General features: G+C 37.9%; 1 protein-coding gene across 4 annotated transcripts in view; it reads left to right on the forward strand.

Annotated features, from left to right (window-relative positions):
• The window catches only part of SMYD3 (SET and MYND domain containing 3), a 799439-nt gene that overhangs the window by 181155 nt on the left and 597581 nt on the right, over window positions 1-20703 (forward strand). For all 4 annotated transcript variants that reach the window (XR_007515309.1, XM_049868604.1, XM_049868606.1 and 1 more), the window contains 3 exons: window positions 6835-6942; window positions 7984-8041; window positions 13582-13718. Coding sequence is in view for 3 of the 4 variants with exons in the window: in XM_049868604.1 (XP_049724561.1) it covers window positions 6835-6942; window positions 7984-8041; window positions 13582-13718 (303 nt within the window). In the remaining variant the exon portion in view is untranslated. The remainder of the gene's footprint in view (window positions 1-6834; window positions 6943-7983; window positions 8042-13581; window positions 13719-20703) is intronic.

The raw sequence follows: 20703 nt of genomic DNA on the forward strand, positions 1-20703 counted from the left end.
AGACCAGTGGTTTTTCAACCTTAGCTGCACATGGGCTCCCATGCAGTGATTAAAAACAATGCACCTGATCATAGCTCATGGGTACTGTGAGAATGTTAGGAATGGGCCCCAGGCTACATATTTAAAAATATATATTTATGTGTGTGTGGTGTGTGTAGCTTTTTTGGATGGGTCTGTTGTTTTTAGTTCTTGTTGTGTCAGCTCTGACTCATAGTAACCCCATGTTTGATAGAAAGAAACATTGCCTAGTCTTGTGTCATCTTTGTGATTGTTGGTAAGTTTGAGTCCATTGTTGGGGGTGTTGTGTCAGTCCATCTCATTGAGGGTTTCCCTTGCCTCTGCTGGCCCTGCATTTTATCAAATGTGATGTCTTTCTCTAGTGATCAGTTCCTTTTGATGATGCCTTCAAACTAAGCAAGCTGAAGTCTCAGACAATATTCTGTGATCCATAGGGTTTGCACTGGCTAATTTTTGGAAGCAGATCACCAGGCCTTTTTTCTTAGTCTCAATTGGGAAGTTCTGCTGAAACTTGTTCATCATGGGTCACCCTGCTGGTATATGAAATTTTGGGGCTGTAGCTTCAAGTATCATAGCAGCATGCAAGCCACCACAGTTTTTGGGGTTTTCAGCATTCTCAGACCTAACTCCACCTTTTTGTGAAAGATATTTCCATTGTTCTGTCTCCTAATAATCTCAAAATGAAATTCATAGAATAATACAATCTACATATTTTCAAAATAGCAATATAATATCCTAACTAGAATATAAAGCAGAAAGAAAATTAAATTAATTTATAGTAAAAAACATGTATCTTAGTATGCAAATACTTAGGCATGACTAGGCTAAAAGACATATTTAAGTAATTGTATAATTGCACTGTACACAGAGTCGCTGTAAGAAGGAAAGCTACAGATGCAGATCAGATGTATTGGTAACTCAAATACAGAAGAAGTGTAGCCTTCTGTGATGTGATTTTATAAAACATTGAACGACTTTAGGTAAAGTTCTTAAAATACAGTCTTCCTTTGACTGAGTTAGAAAATTTAGTACTATTAATACTGTGCAAAACAACCAATCAAAAACATATGAGACACAAAACTTTGCTTTAATATATAAAAGGAAGTTTAATTCTAGACTCAGATAATTATAAAGAAGGTTTTTACCTTCATGGAATGTTTGATAGGACATTTGAAAGTCAAGTGGGATGAGGAACAGTTCTTCACTGTACGGAAGTGCCCTAGAACAGGATATCTCGTGTCCCTGTTCACTAAATGCCAGTGGTATCCCCAAGCATTGTGACAAAAAAAATAACCTTACGGATTTCCCGAACAGTCCACAAGATTTTATTACCCTATTGAGAATCACCGGTTTAGTTAGTGTATGTTCTGAATCATTATACATACTGTAAAACATTTAGAAACTTACAGGTTCTTAAGATATTTTTTGAGAAACATGTACTGACACATGTAATTGTGTTACAGATGTTTTCATTTCCCTCTTACTCCAGTCTAAAACTCTTGTCTCCCTTGGGCTATCTTTCTTAACACAATATCTTAATTTCCTATTGAAATAATTTTTTATTGTTTAAAAAATTTTTTTCTATTAAAAACAATTTCATATGCCCTATTGGTAAAGTTTCCCATGCCAATTTACTCTTTAAAAAAAAAAAAATTGTTCTTAAGAATATACATAGCAAAATATACACCAATTCAACTGTTTCTACGTGTTCAATTCAGTGAACTTGATTACATTCTTCTAGTTGTGCAACTGTTCGCACCCTTCCTTTCTGAGTTGTTCCACCCCTGTTAACAAAAACTCACTGTCCCCTAAGTTTCCTGTCTAATCTTTTGAGTTGTTCTTGTCACTTTGGTTCCGCATACTGTATTTTTATGCAAATAATGCACATCTTCTACGTGTTTGCCAACCGTGCTCTCCCCACCCCCCTCTGTGAGATATTTTCATAAGTGCTGCTATGCCAGCTTTTTTTACATGGTGCTGTAAAAAAAATTAGCATAGCATGCTTACAAAAATACCTTGTGGGGAGTGGGTGTTGTTGGCAAACAGGCATAGAAGGTGCTTGTTATTTGCATTAAAATATGGTAGGTACTTCTTAAAAGAGCATAATGCTCAAGGCAGACATTTTTTATTAGTTAAGTTAGACTATTGTTTGGTTTTAAGAAGACTTTTGGGGATATTTTTGGTTTAAAATTTAAAGATTATCAGGGTAATAGTTTCAGGGGGTTATTCGGCTTCCATGGCTCCAGAAAGTCTGGAGTCCATAAGAATTTAAAATTCTGTTCTACATTTTCACCTTTTGATCAGTATTCTTCTATAGGATCTTTGATCAGAATGTTCGGTAGTGGTAACTGGGCACCATCCAGTTCTTCTGGTCTCATGGCCAAGGAGGCAGTTAGCCGTACGTTCTGTTATCCTCCTCCTATTCCTGACTCTCCTTCCTCTCTTGCTCTAGGCAAATAGAGACAAGTTGTTGTGCCTTGGATGGCTGTTTGCAAGCTTTTCAGACCCCAGGCATTATGCAACAAACTAGAACAGAAGCACTAAACATGTTGTTAGGCCCAATTAACTGGGATGTACCATGAAACCATGACCCTAAACTTCCAAACCATGGAACCAATCGGTTGTATATAAGCAGCCTCAGCAGCTACTTTTTTTTTTTTTGGTTATTGTTGTAACTATATCTGTCACACAACTTCTGCCAATTCAAGTTTTTATAGGTGTACAGTTTATTGACAGCAATTACAATAATTGGCTCTACAACCCTACCCTTAATCAGTGTGATTTTCTCCATTACCATTAACCCCCCTTTTCCCCTCCTTCCCACCACTGGTCAATTTACTCTTGTTGTACTTTATTGAGAGGCACCCTGGTGGTGCAGTGGTTAAAGTACTCGGCTGCCAACCAAAAGGTCGACGGTTTGAATCCACCAACCACTCCATGGGAGAAAGATGTGGCAGTCTGCTTCCATAAAGATTTATGGCCTTGGAAGCCCTACGGGGCAGTTCTGTTCTGCCTTATAGGGGTACTATGAGTCAGAATTGACGGCAGTGGGTGAGTACGTCATTGTTAATTTTCAGATATGAGAACAGAAAACATTGTAAGCAAAATCTTAATTACATCCTGTATTTGCAGTAATGGAAGAAAGAGGTGAGAGTAAATCAAAGAGATTGTCTTTTGAAACTGGTAGATAACATAAGACTAATGTGCCATCAGGGCCTAGACCAAGTTTAAAGTTTGTGGAGTGAAGATAATGTCTAATATTTTTGTACAATTGAGATATTTTATTTTGTAGTGAATTTGTTTGCTCAGCCCACTTTAATTCAAATAGATGAGTTGAGATGAAACATAAAGGAAAGTATATAGGTGTATCTGAGTCAATGTATGCCAGTGTTTACCAACCTTTACTTCCCAGTGATAGCAGTGATAATCATAGGAAACTCTGGGTTAAATAATTTATTGCAATGCTTTTTAGAACTTTTAGTGAGCTAAAAATATTTTGAATCTTTAAAGAGAGTCTACAGGACATTTTTTGGGCATCTTACACCATATTGGTAATTGCTAATTGCTAGTATAAGACTAACCCCCTGAACAACAGAAACACTTTCTGAGTTGCATTTTAACATTACGCCTTTCAGTGAGTACTGACATTATAAGTAGCCGCTCATATACATTTGTTGTAAACTATTGCTGAAGGCATTGTCCAGTATGTTTATTGGTATTCTCAGAATAAATTTCTCCCATATTTTAATACTAAGCAAAGCTATGTGTTTTTCTTTTCTGTCAGATGAGAATTACATAACCTATTATGCTTTCTTTTTTGCCTTGCCTGTAGGGCAACTCAAATAAATGTAATGCAGAAACTCAGCAATTATTTAGCCCTCGTGTTTAGCCTATTAAGAATTTAGTTTTTTTTTTTTTTTTTTTATTATGCTTTCTTTTTTGCCTTGCCTGTAAGGCAACTCAAATAAATGTAATGCAGAAACTCAGCAATTATTTAGCCCTTGTGTTTATATTATATGTGTTTAGCCTATTAAGAATTTAGATTAGCTAGATCCCAGCTCTTAGGCCTTGCTTTCTTCATCTCTAATGTAAGAATAATACCTACTATTTGGATCATGAAAATCAAACGAAATGTCCTTCGTTAATTGCTTAGCCAGTGTGTCTAGCACAGTGTAAATGCTAGGGGGCTTTCTCTTTTTTTTCTTGTCGTTTTAATTTTTTTCTGTTTTTAATTTTACATTCTCAATTCATCTTTACTGTGACGCCAAATAGAAGCAAGTGAAATATACCCAAACCCAGTGCCGTCGAGTCGATTCCGACTCATAACGACCCTATTGGACAGAGTAGAACTGCCCCACAGAGTTTCTAAGGAGCACCTGGTGGATTTGAACTGCCGACCCTTTGGTTAGCAGCCATAGCACTTAACCACTATGCCACCAACATTTCCAAGTGAAATATAAATACTAAAAATAAAGATGAGATTATTGCAAACTTCACATTAAGAACTTGATCTAATCTTACGTGTATACCCGAGAGACCTGAAAGCAGAAATGTGAACAGACACATGTATACCAATGTTCATTGCAGCACTAGTCACAATAGCCAAAAGGTAGAAACAAGCTAAATGTCCATCAACAGATGAATGGATAAACAAAATGTGGTGCATACATAAAATGGAATATTACTCAGCCACGAAGAGAAATGTAGTACTGATACATGCTATAATATAGATAAACCTTGAAAACCTTATGCTGAGTGAAAAAAGTTAATTACAAAAGGACAAATATTCTATAATCTCACGTACATGAAATAACAAGAACAGGTGAATGTATTGAGACCAAAGTTAATTAGTGGTTACTAGGGGCAAGAGGGGAAGGGAAAGTCATCGTTTAGGAAACAGTGAGTTTTGGTTTATGGTAACGGAAAATTTGTCAACAATTACAGATGTAGCCACACAACATGATTAATGTGATTGCTATCACCAAATTGTATACCCGAATAATGTTGAATTGGCAAATGTTGTGTTATGTATATTTTTACAACAATTAAAATTGATACAGTGAATGTGAAATAATGAAGCGAGGCAACCGTATGTAGACTTGTGAAAGAAGTAATGTACCCTTTGTAAACAATGACCAGGATTTGAGTTACCAGGAAATAGCAGTAGGCAGACCAAGCTGTCACTCAACAGTATGAAATGGTAGTTTTTTTGAGCAAAATTCTGGCTCGAACTCAAATCTGAGTCACAGTTTCAAAGTAGCTGTAGCTCTTTTGAAATTTTTGTTTGTGCTGCATGTTTGTGTGCGAGTGGAAACGAGAAAGATCTTCCTAGGAGGATTTTACAGGTTCAGAAGCTGTGAAGCAGATTTACAGTTTCCAAAATAAGAATGAGTGGGAACATCAGGCATGTCAGTGATAGAACTTCCAACTGTCACTTGGAATAGAGCATGTTAGGCATTTGGCCGAGCTGTCTCTTACTTACCAGGGCTAAATATTAGATGCTGCGGATTTTATTTTTATATGGAAATGATCCCAGATCAAGGGATCATGGCACTTCTCATTCAAGACACAGGACTAGAATGTCCTTCCCTTTGGTCCACTCAGGCCTAGTGCTGCTACGTCGGTGACTGCTTCACTGGTCTCTTCAGCCACACTAGCACATGGCTAGGATGATGGATTAGGGAACCATATAATTTATCATCCAAACCAGGCATTTTTGAGAGTGAAAAGAGGTGCTAATAATAATTAAGCCAGGACAACAGGCATAAACTGGAATTTTGTTGTTAGCTCGTGTCTAGTCGGCTCCAGTCACAGCAACCTTATGTATAACAGAACAAAGTGTTGCCTAGTCCTACCCCATCCTCACAATCGTTGGTGTTTTTTTTTTTTGAGCACATTGTTGCAGCTACTGTGTGAATCTATCTCATTGAGGGTCTACCCCTTTTTTGCTGACCCTTTACTGTACCAAATATGATGTCCTTCCTTACTTTGTAAGTAAGCAAGACGAATAAACCAAAACAAAAAACAAAACAAGACAAAACATTTCCATCGAGTCAATTCTGACTCATAGCAACCCTGTAGGAGGGGTAGACCTGCCCCATAGGGTTTTCAAGGCTGTAATCTTTATGGAAGCAGACTGCCACGTCTTTCTTCCATGGAGCAGCTGGTTGGTTAGAACTATCAGCCTTTTGGTTAGCAGCCAAGCACTTGACCACTGCAGCACTAGGGCTCCACTAGATAAATAGGCCTGGCCAGATTGGACATTGGTCATTTAACTTGTGGTCCCTTTCTATGTTGCCTCCAAAAACAAAATGATTTTGTGTATTGGGATGTATATTAGTCCTCCTTATATTTCTCTACTTGCTATAGCAGCACAGAAATTCAGAAAGCTATCTTGCCTATTTCGATTTTCCTGAACCATGAGTTTAATTTTCTAATTTGGAGTGAGATTTTCTTTTTGTGTTTGAAATCACTATCTATTATTGAGTGCTGTTTTATCAGTTGAATGACTATCTATATGTTATTAAGTAAGCAATAATGGTTCTTTCTTTGAACTCCACCAGCCAGGTAATAATCGGGGTGAATTAAAGGACACAGGTGAAGCTGAAGCTCTTAATATCTACGCCTGGTAATTGCATACTTGGTGAAGACTGAACCCTGGATCATTAGCAGTAGTAGAATATTGCCTTCGTTTTCTACTTTGCAGTTATATTTAGCCTGCTAAAATTAAAATACTGTTGGTGACTCTCCATGTTCATAACCAGTGTAAACGAAAGTTGAATTTTAATATATGCCCTGCCACTCTTCTCTTAACAGAAAAAGGCTTGGCCTGACCACAAGCGGGAGTGCAAATGCCTTAAAAATTGCAGACCCAGATATCCTCCAGACTCTGTCCGGCTTCTGGGCAGAGTTGTTTGCAAACTTGTGAGTATAGTACACATGAAATATGCTTGGGTCCTAATTTAACAGAGCACTTGAAATTGCATTTATTATTCATATTTAAGGCTGAAATGAAACCCAGGTTAAGGTAGAAGATGGAACTGTCTGAAGACAAAAATACTTGTTGTTTTCCAATCCCAGCATCAGTGGCAGTAATGAAGTCTACAACCCCACCCCTCTCTGAAGGCCCTTTTGATCTCCTTCTGGGAGTGGAAACATAAGGTCCTGTGTTTTGGATGTGAAATGTTAGTGACGTCTGTTATATTGCCTTTACAAATTTTCCACTGTGAACTGACTCACAGGGCAAATATGTCATTTTTTTGGTTGTTTCTTCAAGTGAGATTTTGATAGAAAGGTATTCATCTTAAATGGAAGAGTGCTTATATTTTTTTCATAGCCGTAATTCATTGAAATTATTTCTCCAACCCCTTTTCCTATACTGCCAAAATAGCTGGTAGATTCTGTGATATCCCACTCTGGTGAACCTTTCTTTTTTAACAGTTTTTTTTTGCTAAACTTTGGTATGAATATATCTTTCCCAAATGATTACAGGCTCCAGCTTCATTTTGTCCTATTGTTTTTTTTTTTTTTTTTTTTGGCGGGGGGCTAGTCTAACATTTTATAAGTTAGAAGGCTTTAGGGATGTAGAAGCATGAAACGCTTTTGAAGAATTTTGCATTTGGAAATTAAACTGATGCTTAAGTGGCAACTTGGACTTTATTTTAAAGTTGTACAAAACCAAAAACCAAACCTGTTGCTACTGAGTTGATTCTGACTCATAGCAACCCTATGGGGCAGAGTAGAACTGTCCCATAGGGTTTCCAAGGAGCAGCTGGTGGATTCGAACTGCCAGCCTTTTGGTTAGCTGCTGTAGCTCACCTTAAGAAAGTGATGAAAAGAAAGAATATATAGTTTTTTTTTTTAGCAGAGTTTCATTTAAATAACTAAAGATACTCAAACTGATACTCATTTATATGTTGGAGCACTTGGAATTATTTTTTGGTATTTTCCCCCTTTGCTTCACAGATGGAAGGAACACCCTCTGAATCTGAGAAACTTTACTCATTCTATGATCTGGAGTCAAGTAAGTAATCATCTGTCGGCAAATAAACACCTACCATTATTTGATGAGCTGGTGAACTGCTTTATTCTATAGCTTGGTTTTCTGGGTCTTTATTATGTGAGGCAAATCTAATAAAACATTTTTTGTTTTTGTGTACTGCCAACACATTAACTAATTTAATTAATTCTAGGGCAGGGTTGGTCATAAGAAGTTTGTGAAATGTTATGACATTGTTAGATTAGGAGGCAGGGGAGTATAACCCTTAGTCCATTTGACAAAACAATTTTTCTTATAATTTTGCCTTCTGTAGAATCCCATATAAATGGAGTCAGCACAGTATGTAGCCTTTTCAACCTGGCTTCTTTCACTTAGCATAATGCCCTTGAGGTTCATCCATGTTGTTGTGTATCAGTAGCTGGTTTCTTTTTGTTGAAGAGCAGAATTCCATTGCATGGATTCACCACAATTTGTTCATCCATTCACCAGACCTTTGTGTTGTTTCCAGTTTAGGGCAATTATGAATAAAGCTGCTATAAGCATTTGCATACAGAAAAAAATTTTTTTCCTCCTATTTCTCTCTTTCCCTTCTTCCCTCTCTTAGTTTTCTTTCTTGGGTTCTTGTTGATGTCAGGGAAGAATGAAGTAGTGAACGGGAAGTTCCAGGCAACTTTTAGGTCCACTGTTCCTTTAGATAAGTAGCCCTGGTGGTCCAGTGGTTAACCTCTACTGCTAACCAAATGGTTGGCGGTTCCAACCCACCTGCTACTCCATAGGAGAAAGATATGGCAGTCTGCTCCTGTAAAGATTCCAGCCTTGGAAATCCTGTGGGGCAGTTCTCCCCTGTCCTGTAGGGTAGCTATGAGTCACAATTGACTCTAGGGCAGTGGTTTTGCTTTTTTTTTTTTTTTTGCTTCACTTAACACTCAGACTTGGAAAGCCTTCCAGTCATCCCAAGCAGCTGGTTGACTGTCATGGGATTTTAGGAGAAGGACAACTCTCATTGCTGTCAGAAAGCCTGAGACATCTGTATCTGCTACCTCCCTCAATAAAGGATCAAACCCAAAAATAAACAAAAAAGCTTACTGCTGTCAAGTCAGTTCCAACTCAGGATAGAACTGCCCCAAAGGGTTTCCAAGGCTGCAATCTTTACGTGTCTGTCAGTTTGTCATACTGTGGGGGCTTGTGTGTTGCTGTGATGCTGAAAACTATGCCACTGGTATTCAGATACCAGCAGGGTTACCCATGGAGGACAGGTTTCAGCTGAGCTTCCAGACTAAGACAGACTAGGAAGAAGGACCCAGCGGTCTACTTCTCAAAAGCATTAGCCAGTGAAAACCTAATGAATAGCAGCAGAATATTGTCTGATATACTGCTGGAAAATGAGGCCCCCAGGTTGGAAGGCACTGGAAAGATGACTGGGGAAGAGCTGCCTCCTCAAAGTAGAGTTGACCTTAATGATGTGGATGGAGTAAAGCTTTCGGGACCTTCATTTGCTGATAAAGCATGACTCAAAATGAGAAGAAACAGCTGCAAACATCCATTAATAATCAGAACCTGGAATGTACGAAGGATGAATCTAGGAAAATTGGAAATCGTCAAAAATGAAATGGAACACATAAACATCAATATCCTAGGCATTAGTGAGCTGAGATGGACTGGCATTGGCCATTTTGAGTTGGACAATCACATAGTCTACTATGCTGGGAATGACAGCTCGAAGAGAAATGGTGTTGCATTCATCATCAAAAAGAACATTTCAAGATCTATCCTGAAGTACAACGCTGTCAGTGATAGGATAATATCCATATGCCTGCAAGGAAGACCAGTTAATACGACTATTATTCAAATTTACGCACCAACCACTAGGGCCAAAGATGAAGAAATAGAAGATTTTTATCAGTTGCTGCAGTCTGACATTGATCGAACATGCAATGAAGATGCATTGATAATTACTGGCGATTGGAATGCAAAAGTTAGAAACAAAGAAGAAGGATCAGTAGTTGGAAAATATGGCCTTGGTGACAGAAACAATGCTGGAGGTCGAATCATAGAATTTTGCAAGACCAATGACTTCTTCATTGCAAATACCTTCTTTCACCAACATAAACGGCGACTATTTTTTTTTTTTTTTTTATACACATGGACCTCACCAGATGGAACACACAGGAATCAAATTGACTACATCTGTGGAAAGAGACGATGGAAAAGCTCAATATCATCAGTCAGAACAAGGCCAGGGGCGAACTGTGGAACAGACCATCAATTGCTCATATGCAAGTTCAGGCTGAAACTGAAGAAAATCAGAGCAAGTCCATGAGAGCCAAAACATGACCTTGAGTATATCCCACCTGGATTTACAGACCATCTCAAGAATAGATTTGACACACTGAACACTAGTGACCAGACGAGTTGTGGAACGACATCAAGGACATCATCCATGAAGGAAGCAAGAGGTCATTGAAAACACAAGAAAGAAATAAAAGACCAAGATGGATGTCAGAGGGAACTCTGAAACTTGCTCTCAAATGTCGAGCAGCTAAAGCAAAAGGAAGAATTGATGAAGTAAAAGAACTGAACAGAAGATTTCACAGGGCCTCTCGAGAAGACAAAGTATTATAATGCAATGTGCAAAGAGCTGGAGATGGAAAACCAAAAGGGAAGAACACACTCGGCGTTTCTCAAGCTGAAAGAACTGAAGAAAAAATTCAAGCCTCGAGTTGCGATAGTAAAGGATTCCATGGGGGAAAATATTAAACGACGCAGGAAGCATCAAAAGAAGATGGAAGGAATACACAGAGTCATTATACCAAAAAGAATTAGTTGATATTCAACTATTTCAAGAGGTGGCATATTATCAGGAACCGATGGTACTGAAGGAAGAAGTCCAAGCTGCTCCGAAGGCATTGGCGAAAAACAAGGCTTCAGGAATTGATGGAATATCAATTGAGATGTTTCAACAAACAGATGCAGTGCTGGAGTTGCTCACTTGTCTATGCCAAGAAATATGGAAGACAGCTTCCTGGCCAACTGACTGGAAGAGATCCATATTTATGCCTATTCCCAAGAAAGGTGATCCAACCTAATGTGGAAATTACAGAACAATATCCTTAATATCACATGCAAGCAAAATTTTGCTGAAGATCATTCAAAAATGGCTGCAGCAGTATATTGACAGGGAACTGCCAGAAATTCAGGCCGGTTTCAGAAGAGGACATGGAACCAGGGGTATCATTGCTGATGTCAGATGGATCCTGGCTGAAAGCAGAGAATACCAGAAGGAAGGATGTTTACCTGTGTTTTATTGACTATGCAAAGGCATTTGACTGTGTGGATCATAACAAACTATGGGTAACACTGCAAAGAATGGGAATTCCAGAGCACTTAATTGTGCTCATGAGGAACCTTTACATAGATCAAGAGACAGTTGTTCAGACGGAACAAGGGGATACTGATTGGTTTAAAGTCAAGAAAGGTGTGCGTCAGGATTGTATTCTTTCACCATACCTGTTCAATCTGTATGCTGAGCAAATAATATGAGAAGCTGGACTATATGAAGAAGAACGGGGCATCAGGATTGGAGGAAGACTCATGAACAACCTGCGCTATGCAGATGACACAACCTTGCTTGCTGAAAGTGAAGAGGACTTGAAGCACTTGCTAGTGAAGATCAAAGACCACAGCCTTCAGTATGGATTGCACCTCAACATAAAGAAAACAAAAATCCTCACAATTGGACCCATGAGCAACATCATGATAAACGAATGGAGAAAAGATTGAAGTTGTCAAGGATTTCATTTTACTTGTATCCACAATAAACAGCCATGGAAGCAGCAGTCGAGAAATCAAAAGACGCGTTACATTGGGTAAATCTGCTGCAAAGGACCTCTTCAAAGTGTTGAAGAGCAAAGATGTCACCCTGAAGACTAAGGTGTGCCTGACCCAAGCCATGGTATTTTCAATCACATCATACGCGTGTGAAAGGTGGACAATGAATAAGGAAGATGGAAGAAGAGTTGACACCTTTGAATTGTGGTGTTGGCAAAGAATATTGAATATACCATGGACTGCCAAAAGAACGAACAAATCTGTCTTGGAAGAAGTGTGGCCAGAATGCTCCTTAGAGGCAAGGATGGTGAGACTGTGTCTTACATACTTTGGACATGTTGTCAGGAGGGATCAGACCCTGGAGAAGGCCATCACGCTTGGCAGAATACAGGGTCAGCAGAAAAGAGGAAGACCCTGAACGAGGTGGATTGACACAGTGGCTGCAACAATGAGCTGAAGAATAATAATTGTAAGGATGGCACAGGACTGGGCAGTGTTTCATTCTGTTGTGCACAGGGTCGCTATGAGTCGGAACCGACTCGACGGCACCTGACAACAAACAACAACAACGATCTTTACAGGAGCAAATTGCTACATCTTTCCCCCAAGGAGAGCAGCTTAGTGCTTAACCACTGCACTTAAGCAAATGTAGGTTTATTCTGCTTTCATGTTGGCACAGATCTTCTTCGTTGAAGTCGCGAATGACTTCAACCTTAAACCAGCCAAAGCTCATAGAGTAAATTCATGATATAGTTTGATATTTCTGCATGGAGGCAAGTAAGATGATCTGGTGCAGATTTATGGTTATGGAATCATAAGTGCCAGTGCTAATAAATTATTATTTAAGAAATCATTGGTTTAATAGTTCTGTTGAACAGGTAATTTAAAGAAAATATGTAGACCTGACATCAGCAACAGTTATACTATAATTCACCTTGATGTATCTTTTCAAGTTTTAATAGAGAGTTAATTAGTCATATTTTGTTGTTATATTACTGCTAGGTAATTAACATCTTTGATAGTAGAGTTTTACTGTTAACATTAGCCCTGCTCGGTAGGAATGTCCTACACTCTGCCTTTAGTGAAATGCTCTTGAACATTATTACTTGAATTGTGCACTTTTAGCCTTAACACCCATTTATGAAACAGTTTCAAGTGAACTTTTAAGAGGATAATGTTGGCTTTGGAACCTTCTCCTTCTGTTTGGGTCAAAGCAGTCGAGATTTCCTTGGTTGATCCATGTTTTTTACTTGGTGTGCTACCTGTATGCCTGATTTCACCTTATTGAAACTTTCTGAACTTTTTAGTTCTTACTTTGTCTTTTTGCTACTCATCAGTTAACCACAACCTACTCGTACACTGTTTAATGGAAAAGTCTGCTTAAATTGACTGACTGAAGAATTCATGGTGTGTTTTCTATGTACAAGATGATGTAGAAAATTTGGTAACGTGCTTTTACCAATTTTAATTTTAATGCTCTTTCACCTGTATGTGCATTTATTTTGTCTGCTACATTTTTACTTTTATATTGTAGATGAGGTGTGGCAGAATTTAGGTGATAAAATACTATTGTGATTTGTAGTTGTCAAAAAATAAAAGGGCATGTATTTGTTTTCTGTCAGAACAGAATTTAGGGTAGGAAACATCTGGCTTAACAGCTGCCATTGGACACCTGAAAATTATCCCTTAGAAGTTCACTTTGTGATTGCAGTATTTATTTTTTCTTTTTCAAAAAGATATTAACAAACTGACTGAAGATAAGAAAGAGGGCCTCAGGCAACTTGCAATGACATTTCAAGATTTCATGAGAGAAGAAATACAGGATGCTTCTCAGCTGCCACCTTCCTTTGACATTTTTGAAGCTTTTGCAAAAGTAAGTGTTAAGTTTTATGTCTTTGCTGGTGCTGTAAATCAACCGTTTACTTCTAATTCCATTGTTAGCTATACGAAACTCTAGAACTTCCCTGGAAAATGCAGGATTCTTCATGTCTTACATCACTCCCATACTTCAGTGAGTGGAGACTGTGTTACCTGTATTGAAAAGGATATAATGTTTCCATTTTAACAGTATCCTTATGATCGGCCTGAGTACATTGCTGACCTTCTCAAGACAAAGCAGTGTATCCCTTCATTTCTCACTATTGGATTTAAGTTTGACTTTGCATTCATTTGGTTTTGTGATGGTTGTTTCAGCCTAGAGCTTGTTTTTGAGGGGAACAATTTATTTGAATCCATAAGTCATATGAGAATATATCAGTTTCTGATTTAAACATAATTGTCTAAAATGTTTAGGTCACTGAAATACTAGTTCAATAAAAAAAAAAACAGGTTTCATCTGGTATTTCATCTGTGATTTGTTGGTAATGACCACCTAAAGTGCTATTTTCGAAAATGATTCTGAGGGTTCATCAGGGCCCAGGGAGAAGGAGTGCCATGACTGATCCTTGGCATTTACCCTGGGGAAGGGATGAAGAATCAAATACGCACCTTTACTGTGTGTATTGCTGTCCTTGCTCTCATACTGTGTGTTTGCGTTTGTTTTAATATGGATCACATTTTAATAATAAGTAGAATTTTACATTTGAGGATAATTTTGCCACTTCTTTTGTAATTTTTAAGCACACGCTTAATGACATGTTTATCCCATGAATATTTTTAGGTTATGTTTTTAAATCTACTTGTTGTCTAAGAATTTAACTGTGACTAGCATGACTGGTCATTGGTCCATTTGTGAGGATTTTTGTTTTCTTTATGTTGAGGTGCAATGCATACTGAAGGCTGTGGTCTTTGATCTTCATTAGTAAGTGCTTCAAGTCCTCTTCACTTTCAGCAAGCAAGATTGTGACATCTGCTTAACCCAGGTTGTTAATGAATCTTCCTCCAATCCTGATGCCCCATTCTTCTCCATATAGTCCAGCTTCTCATATTATTTGCTCAGCATACAGATTGAATAGGTATGGTGATTTCATTTTACTTGGATCCATAATCGACAGCCATGGAAGCAGCAGTCAAGAAATCAAAAGACGTGTTACATTGGGTAAATCTGCTGCAGAGGACCTCTTCAAAGTGTTGAAGAGCAAAGATGTCACCCTGAAGACTAAGGTGCGCCTGACCCAGGCTATGATATTTTCAGTCACATCATATGCATGTGAAAGCTGGACAATGCATAAGGAAGACGGAAGAAGAGTTGACACCTTTGAATTGTGGTGTTGGCAAAGAATATTGAATATACCATGGACTGCCAAAAGAATGAACAAGTCTGTCTTAGAAGTACGGCCAGAATGCTCCTTAGAGGCAAGGATGGCGAGACTGTGTCTTATATACTTTGGATATGTTGTCAGGAGGCATCAGTCCCTGGAGAAGGACATCATGCTTGGCAGAGTACAGGGTCAGCGGAAAAGAGGAAGACCCTCAACAAGGTGGATTGACACAGTGGCTGCAACAATGAGCTCAAGCATAACAATGGTTGTAAGGATGGCTCAGTACCGGGCAGTGTTTCATTCTGTCGTGCATAGGGTTGCTGTGAGTCGGAACTGACTCGACGGCACCTAACAACAAGCATGATTGGTAGAGGTTTATCCTTGTTTTTCTCAAATGTGCTTTTGTTCTTTTACGTGTGTTTTTCATGATTTTCTGTTCATATCGTCTTAGCATTAAATTCTGGCTTATCTTTAATCTACTATTGAATGCAAAATAGTTACTCATGATGCATCTGAGAAGTTTCTTGTATGTTTTTTTCATATAATTCCAAAATTACAACCGACATTAGTACCGTGTTACAATGCACACAAGCTCTTTTGCTATTGAACTCTATAAAAAGTAACACCCACTGAGATATAGAAATATACATTAAAAAATATATATACCTTATGATGAGTTTAACTTTATTCGTGGAGTTAAGTCTGTGACCATTAAAGTGTTCAAGTGCTAGTTATTGGTGTTATTAATATTCATGAAAGTATTTCTAAATACTTGCTCTATGTAAAATGTGAAATTTTATTCATCTTGCTGCTTTTAGCTAGTTTTAATCTTTTGTGCCTTTCAGTGAGATTCTTTACATATTTTGTAGAGGGAAAATTCTGTCTCCCTGATTAAGCTTGACAAATTTTTAATGATATGCTCTGCTCCTCTCCCAGGTACTTGTATTTGTTATTGCTGTTAAGTAGAAAATATGTATCTTCGAGATTTTGTTGGAGAATTGAACTCAGATGTGTGATTTCTGCCTTAAAATGTAGGTTAACAATCAGAGGAAAGCACTTGAAAGAGATCACACTTTTGTTTTTTTTTAAGACTAGAATGGTCTTAAATGATACTAATTGGCATTCTGCAAATCTCAGGGATGAGCCATTGAGCTCATGACATTGCAAATGTGTGATAATACAGATCCTGTCAGGCACATTGGAAGTAGTGGGAGAGTGCTGGGCAGAGAGTTTTATCCCTATCTACTTACTGCCCCTCTTACCGTTTTACTGGCATAGAATTAATCAAAGAGAAGGTGCGGGCACCCCGGCATACTCCCTACAGTCACTGCTTTTGTCTGCTCAAACTATCAGGCATAGTTCCAATGTACCCTGTCTTCCTCATCCCAGTTAACTAACTTTTGAATTTATGCTTTGAGGAAGGCTGGCTTTACCTGGCTTCAGTAAACAAGATCTTCGTTTTCTGTTTTGCTTTTGGTCCTGGTCACATTCACTTTCGGTGCAGGTATTAGGCACGTTAAGTTTATGTTTTAGCTCGTTTTATTGTCATTGAAATATATGGAATTCTAAGAGTTTCTTTTCTACATTTGCTTGTATCTTTTTTTTTTTTATATACTTTTTGATTATGGACATTTCCAAACACACACAAAAGTAGAGAGATAAGTATAATCAACGTGCTTTTATCCATCACCTGGTTTCATTATCTTTCAAACTTGTTTTATATCTTATATATGTAATACTTAGATTTCATATAGGTGTTCTTTTTCTCTATTCAGATTTCCAGGCATTCATTAGAATTAGTCTTTTGTCATCAAGCGTCTTGGCCTCTTGAGAGGTGTTCGTTAGTGAATTCACTTATTAAATTCAGCAGACTTTTTTTTTTTTGCAGGCTTACTATGTGCAAAGTACTCTTGATTCAGGGTTATAAAAATATGTAACTAATTCTAAATCTGAAGGTTATCTCTCAAGGTACAAAACCTCTGTAAGATCAGAAGTCTTGATGGTGATATGCGTACCTTTATCAGGTTTGTACTTACCCAAAAAAGAAAGGGGTCAGTGGAGGATGAGGATGTTTTTAATCCTGGGATATGAGCTGATGGCCTTTTCTAATAAATAGAAGCCCATAATTAGTCCTGAAAAGTTGGCAGTGCATAGTGGAAATAATAGTGTGTCTCTCCTGTTGGACCAGGTTTTCAGGGCTGAATGTGCTTCTGCTGTTTAAGCCTTGGTGTTTCTTGGAAAATTCCCAAAGACCTTACAGTGTAATCACATCCTCAGACCCACCCCCCTTCCACCACACACGCACACGCACGCGCACGCGCACACACACACGCACACACACACACAGTGTTTTATGGCTCCAGGTGCTGTCATAGCGTGAAGAGTGCAGTCTGTGACTGACTGTAAACCAGAGTCTCAGATGGTTGCTCACAGTTATGCCTGGTGCTGATGTCTCTTGAGATGCTGAGGATTACCGTTCTGGTTGGGAAGAAATTTTGCAAAGAGGAAATGGTATCTTGCTCGTGGGTTTCAGCTCGTAGCTGTTGTGGACAGAAATCATTTACTACTGCCTCATTTATAGCAATCCGTGATTTCAGAATGGTTCCAAGACTTCATGTAGGAAATGTAAAAAGAACGTCTGTATGGTGAATTAAATGTCTCTTACACATGCATCTTTAAAGAATGAAATTAAAATTAAATTATAAGAGTGCTTTAGTTGTCTTGGTAATTCACTGAAATGGCGTGGAATGTATAGTAGTCTCTATTCTGTCCCTCAAATTGTAATTGGTAATTATTGGCAATGGTTATTAACGGCCCAAACTTAAGTTCAGTAGATCGCTTTTTAGCTTATTTTCTATGTACAGACACTTTTTTATTTTTTATATTAGGGATTGTTAGACAAGGTTTTAGAAACATATATTTGTTTTCCTGGACTGATGACTTCCTTTTTTTTAAGTGCATTTTGGCGGGCTGATGAGAAATGTGCTAATATCTGAGAAATAAAGTAGAAAGCAGGCTAGTTGCAAAAAACATTTCAAAACAGACATTAAATTGGGAGCAACAAGAATAAAAGTGACCTTTCTGACCATAAAATATTTGTCATTGTTAGTGTTTTCAGAGCTCTGCAAAGTACTTTTTAACTTCATGACGGTGTGCAACTGCCACAGAATTTTTTGATTAGAATTCCACATCTGTTTGGGAAGATGCTCCCCTCCCTTCCTTCTTTCAAACAAAATAATAGTTCTCCTGGTAGCCTGTTATTTTTACTCTTTAGGGCACATATGTGACCTCCATCGCTTGCCTTTCCAAAATCTAATTTTTAATGCTGTTAGTGGCAGCTGGTTTCACAGTTCACGCTGGGGTTGTATGGATTTAAAACTGAGGATTTCAGAAGGTGTTTTGTTATACTATGATACTTACACTTTCTGTTCAGTTTCATTCCGAGTAAATTCCTTTTTATTGGGGGAGAATTCTTTTTTACTTGCGAAGCAATAGAGAATGTGTTAAAATAAGAATCTTGCTAACTAATAATGTGAAAAGAAACAGTGATACAATATTTCTGATTGGTTTATGTTAGAAATAGGACATAAAATATAACAATAAAAAAACAATAGTGATATTATATTCAATATTACATACTGACATCTGGCTGGTACGTGCCTTTAGATTTAGAGTGTTAGTAAATAAACTGATGTTCTGCTCTAACCTCATAATTTTAATAAGTATGTAAGTCGGTATGGAGGAAAAATTACTAAATAAGCCGTTTTTGGGTCCTTTGTGTTCTCTGAAGAAGTCTGTACTTAAGGAAAAAGGAAGAAAAAGTTGATCTGCTATCTTTAGTTTTTAATCTTCAATTTTCAGTTCTGTTAGTCCTTTCATTGTGGACGTACTGGTGCTCTGTTACTTCAGTGTTGCTGGTAGGTGAATTTGTGGGACAAATGTTGCCTCTGTTGTTTTTTTAAAAGGTCAGGAGTATGCTTGTGTGTTTGCCACTTAAGGGTTTCAAGTTCATGTAGAACCAAATTTTAGAGGCTTTTGTTGATGAGCTCAGTTGGGTTTTACCATTGTAGCATGCTAGAAAGTAGTATAGAAGGCAGTCTTCTGAATTAATAAAGTGATGAATTATCTAATTACAAAGTTGATGTGAAATGGCAGTATGATAACTCTGACTGCATTACTAAATGATCGCAGTGACTGATCAGATGTGCTTGGGCTCCATTAAGGAAAAATAGGCCATTAAATATTTACTACTAAAAGCGAGGAGACACACCAGGACTGCTAACCTCCAATCACTGGGGTGCATGCGGATGTTTGGCGGGAGCACCTAGATGAGACACCTCTCTTGTCTGCTCAGAACAGCTGCTGTAAGACTTAGTTATTGGGATTATATCTCTTTTCTGGCTTTAAGTAAAACAGGCAAACAGCCAGAATACTGAACAGCGTGCAAATCTGTCATTCTAACATTGAAATGCTGAGGCATGTATGATTTACATGGTTTTTCTTTATTACAACAGATTGAGTCTCTAAGTTGATTCAAGATACAATTATTCTCAAAAACGTTTTCCCACCTTTAAGTAAAGTGACATTTGTAGGACACTTGGGCTTTGAAAGCAAGTCATTGTTTGAATTTTTAATGGTGATGTTTATCGTTTTCATTTTTACGCATACAGTTAATATTTCTTTTCATTTATCTGTAAATAGCATACAGTGAGTTTGTGCATATTTGTCACATAGATGCTAGCTAACTTCTGAAGTTGGGAGGATAATTAGTAAATTCTTAGTCAGCGTTTTTGTTTCTACCTGTGTTGGTCAAGGTTAATTGCATATGTATGGGCTAATGCTTCGATTAAAACTCTTGATGGAAAACGTGTTTGCCAAGCCTCGTTGCCTTACCTGAGTGTGTAACTTGCCACTAACTCAGCTAGCGGTAATATTTTTTAAACAACAATATGTCATTGTGAAATGGCAGAGGTCACTTTCATTGCTTTGGCCTTCCCTTTTATGCCAGAAATCTTTACTAGATTTCTTGTTTCCCTACTAGAGTGTGAAATTTCTTAGAGCCAGGGATTATGTTTTATTTATTTTGAATTCCTAGTACCCTGCATGTTATGTAGTAGATGTTTATAAATGACTGAATGAAGGAATGTGTGAAAGCTATATTCCTTTTCTGCTTCATGGAGAATAACTTTGTTAAATATTTTTGAAAACTAATTAGACTAATAAAAAGCTAATAAATCATTAATCTGTCTTAGAAGAAGTACAGCTAGAATGCTTCTTAGAGGCAAGGATGGTGAGACTTTGTCTCACGTACTTTGGATGTATTATCGAGAGGGACCAGTCCTTGGAGAAGGACATCATGCATGGTAATGTAGAGGGTCAGAAAGAGAGGAGAACTCTCAAAGAGATGGATTGACATGGTGGCAGTAACTATGGGCTCAAGTATAGCAACGATTGTAAGGATGGCGCAGTGTTTGTTCTGTTGTGTATAGGATCGGAACCGACTTGACAGCACCTAAGAAAACAAAAATCAGTATAAGGCAAAAAGAAATTCATAATATTATGGTAAAATTCAAGACATATGGTGTATTGGGTTGGATATTGTCTCCCCAAAATTCATGTCCCCTAGAACCTGTGAATGTGACCATTTTTGGAAGTAGG

The sequence above is a fragment of the Elephas maximus genome, chromosome 24, assembly GCF_024166365.1.
Source record: "Elephas maximus indicus isolate mEleMax1 chromosome 24, mEleMax1 primary haplotype, whole genome shotgun sequence".
Classification (NCBI taxonomy): domain Eukaryota; kingdom Metazoa; phylum Chordata; class Mammalia; order Proboscidea; family Elephantidae; genus Elephas; species Elephas maximus.